The 2667-nt window shown below is 40.1% G+C and overlaps 1 protein-coding gene across 1 annotated transcript in view; it reads right to left on the bottom strand.

The window, feature by feature from the left end:
• LOC111652486 (barH-like 1 homeobox protein) overlaps positions 1-2354 on the bottom strand; it is a 4226-nt gene extending 1872 nt beyond the window's left edge. Inside the window, exons 1-2 of the mRNA XM_023402767.2 lie at positions 1761-2354; positions 381-582 (exon numbers count right to left, since the gene is read on the bottom strand). Of these exons, the coding sequence (XP_023258535.1) occupies positions 381-582; positions 1761-2127 (569 nt within the window). The 5' untranslated portion in view covers positions 2128-2354. The remainder of the gene's footprint in view (positions 1-380; positions 583-1760) is intronic.
• Between the last annotated feature and the right edge of the window lie 313 nt (positions 2355-2667).

Below are 2667 nucleotides of genomic sequence, written 5' to 3'. Positions count from 1 at the left end.
ACAAAGATACAAAACAACCACAAAGACACAAAACAACCACAAAGACACAAAAAAAACACAAACACAAAACAACTACAAAAACACAAAAAAACCACAAAGACACACAAAACAACCACAAAGATACAAAACAACCACAAAGATACAAAACAACTACAAAGACACAAAAAAACACAAACACAAAACAACTACAAAAACACAAAAAAACCACAAAGACACACAAAACAACCACAAAGACACAAAAAAAACACAAACACAAAACAACCACAAAGAGACACTAAAGAGCAGCAGCATGATCATTGTAGTTTTGTGGTTGTCTTGTGTCTCTGAGTCTGGAGGTCTCGCTCCTATGAACTCCTGTGGTCGGGCCTGTGTGGGGTTACCTCCTGTTCTGGTACCAGGTCTTCACCTGGGTGTCACTGAGTTGCAGTGAAGCCGCCAGCTCCATCCGGTCCTGGACGCTCAGGTATTTCTGCTTCTGGAAGCTTCTCTCCAGCCGCGACAGCTGCTGGTCGCTGAACGCCGTCCGAGCTTTACGAGGCTTCTTCAGGCGGCCCGCGGCGGGGTCTGAGGTCCCGCCGCGCACTGAGTGATTGACAGGTGGAAATGACATCATGACAGCATTAATTGATCAGACTGGATTTATTCTAATGCAATTGAAGCTTCTGTTAAAACAACCAGATGATGAACATGGAGATGAAGATCATCACTGATGAAGGACTTTAAACTGGATTAAAGAGATTTACATGAAGCATAGACCTGGTGTTAACTGGTTAAACTGGTTTGTCATACTGTTGTGTTTTATTTTCTCTGACATGTATGAATACATGAATCCGATCAAATTCAGAGAAAACTAATATTTTCTGATCAATAATCAATGAGCAGCTCTGATGTTTCTGTCCTTAATTATCTCCTTTATTAAAACCATCAAAGGCTCCAATAAAAAAAGCATTTATTCATTTTATTTTTAAAGCAGCAGTTACATATTACATCTTATTATAGTTATTATTACACTTTATTTTTTATTATTTCACTTTATTTTTATTATTACACTTTATTATTACACTTTTTTTTATAATTTCACTTGATTTGTATTTAACTTTATTTCTTATTATTACACTTGTTATTATGACAGAAAGAAGAACATCTATCAAATAAATTCTGAATCTTATTTTTTATTTGTCGGTTTGTCCGTCACCTGGTTTGACTTTTATCAAACATGTTTATTGAGCCACAGAAAGTTGTTCACAGGAAACTGTCAGTAAGAGAGAATTATAGAATGATATTCATGTACATTCAGGAATAAAAGATTTGAACATTATCCAAAAAAAACAATTGAAAAAGAAAATAAGTGAGTGAAAAAAATAGTTAAAAGATTTCACTGAATGAAAATTGACAAAAATAAATGTAAGTGATAAATAATAAATAAAGGAGAAAAGATGAATCTAAAACAACCTTTATCTTCCTCTTATAACAAATCTGTTTCGCTCTCAACCATTTACTCATTAATGAGAAAGAAACAGAGTAAGCGTGGTTTTAATGTAATTTAAAACTTCTCATAGAAACAAACCAGGGCAGAGGTTTCATTTACTTCTGGTTCTGTCAAATTAAAGGTAAGTCAGTTTCACAGGTTTCTTTTTTTATTTCACGTTAAAACTGAATAAACCAACTTTTCTCTTAATTTTTAATTTAATTTTTATTTAATTTAATATTTTATTTTATTTTATTTATTACAAAATAATATTATTTTATTTTTCTCCTACCTCTGGACTCACTGTCAGAACAGGAGCTGCTCAGACTTTTATCCTGGTAGTCTCCATCCTGTCGGGACTGAAATGTCTCGGCTTCTAGTTCAGCCTGTCCCGGGTCAGAGAAAGACCGACAGTCCGCTAAGATGTCCCGGATCAGGAAGGAGGAGCTGACGGAGCGGGGCTGCGGCTGACCGGCCAGCAGAGGAGACTCCAGCCGGGGAACGGGCTCTCTCCGCGGGGAAGGAGGCGCCGAGCAGCCGCTGCTGCTGCCCGGGCTGAGCTCCGGGGGGTCTGTCCGGGAGAGGAGCGCGCCGGGCGGCCTGAGGGAGAGCAGGGAGTCAATGCGGAACCTGGAGCAGCTGGAGGCAGAAACCTCCATCTCCAGCCGGACTCAGAGTCTTCAGTCCCCGGGTCAGAGGCAGTAAAAGTCCAGCTGCAGAGTTTCATCTATTTCCTCAGCTTAAAAAATCCAGAATCCAATTAAGAAAAAATGAAAAAGTGATTAACTCCAGGTGATGATTATTGATCCAGATGGAAAATGAATCGATCGATCAGCAGCTGATTTCAGCACCACGGACAGAGACAGAGAGAGAGAGAGAGAGAGAGAGAGAGAGAGAGAGAGAGAGAGAGGTTTGTTAAAATGAAGAAAAAAGGACGTAAAGATTAAACTCTGCTCCTCCTCCAGCTGATGGTGTGTGTGTGTGTGTGTGTGTGTGTGTGTGTGTGTGTCTGTGTGTGTGTCTGTGTCTGTGTGTGTGTGTGTGTTTCTGTGTCTGTGTGTGTGTGTGTGTTTCTGTGTCTGTGTGTGTGTCTGTGTGTGTGCGTGTGTGTGTGTGTGTGGGAGAGAGCGTGACAGCAGTGATCGTTGCCTGAAGGGACGTCTCCTTCACACACACACTCTCACACTCGCTCTCTCTCT

This window comes from Seriola lalandi, unplaced genomic scaffold (assembly GCF_002814215.2).
Source record: "Seriola lalandi dorsalis isolate HSWRI2012SDOR001 ecotype SW California unplaced genomic scaffold, Sedor1 jcf7180002053985, whole genome shotgun sequence".
Classification (NCBI taxonomy): domain Eukaryota; kingdom Metazoa; phylum Chordata; class Actinopteri; order Carangiformes; family Carangidae; genus Seriola; species Seriola lalandi.
Note: the sequence above shows the minus strand (reverse complement) of the source record. Positions and strands in the feature narration are given on the sequence as shown.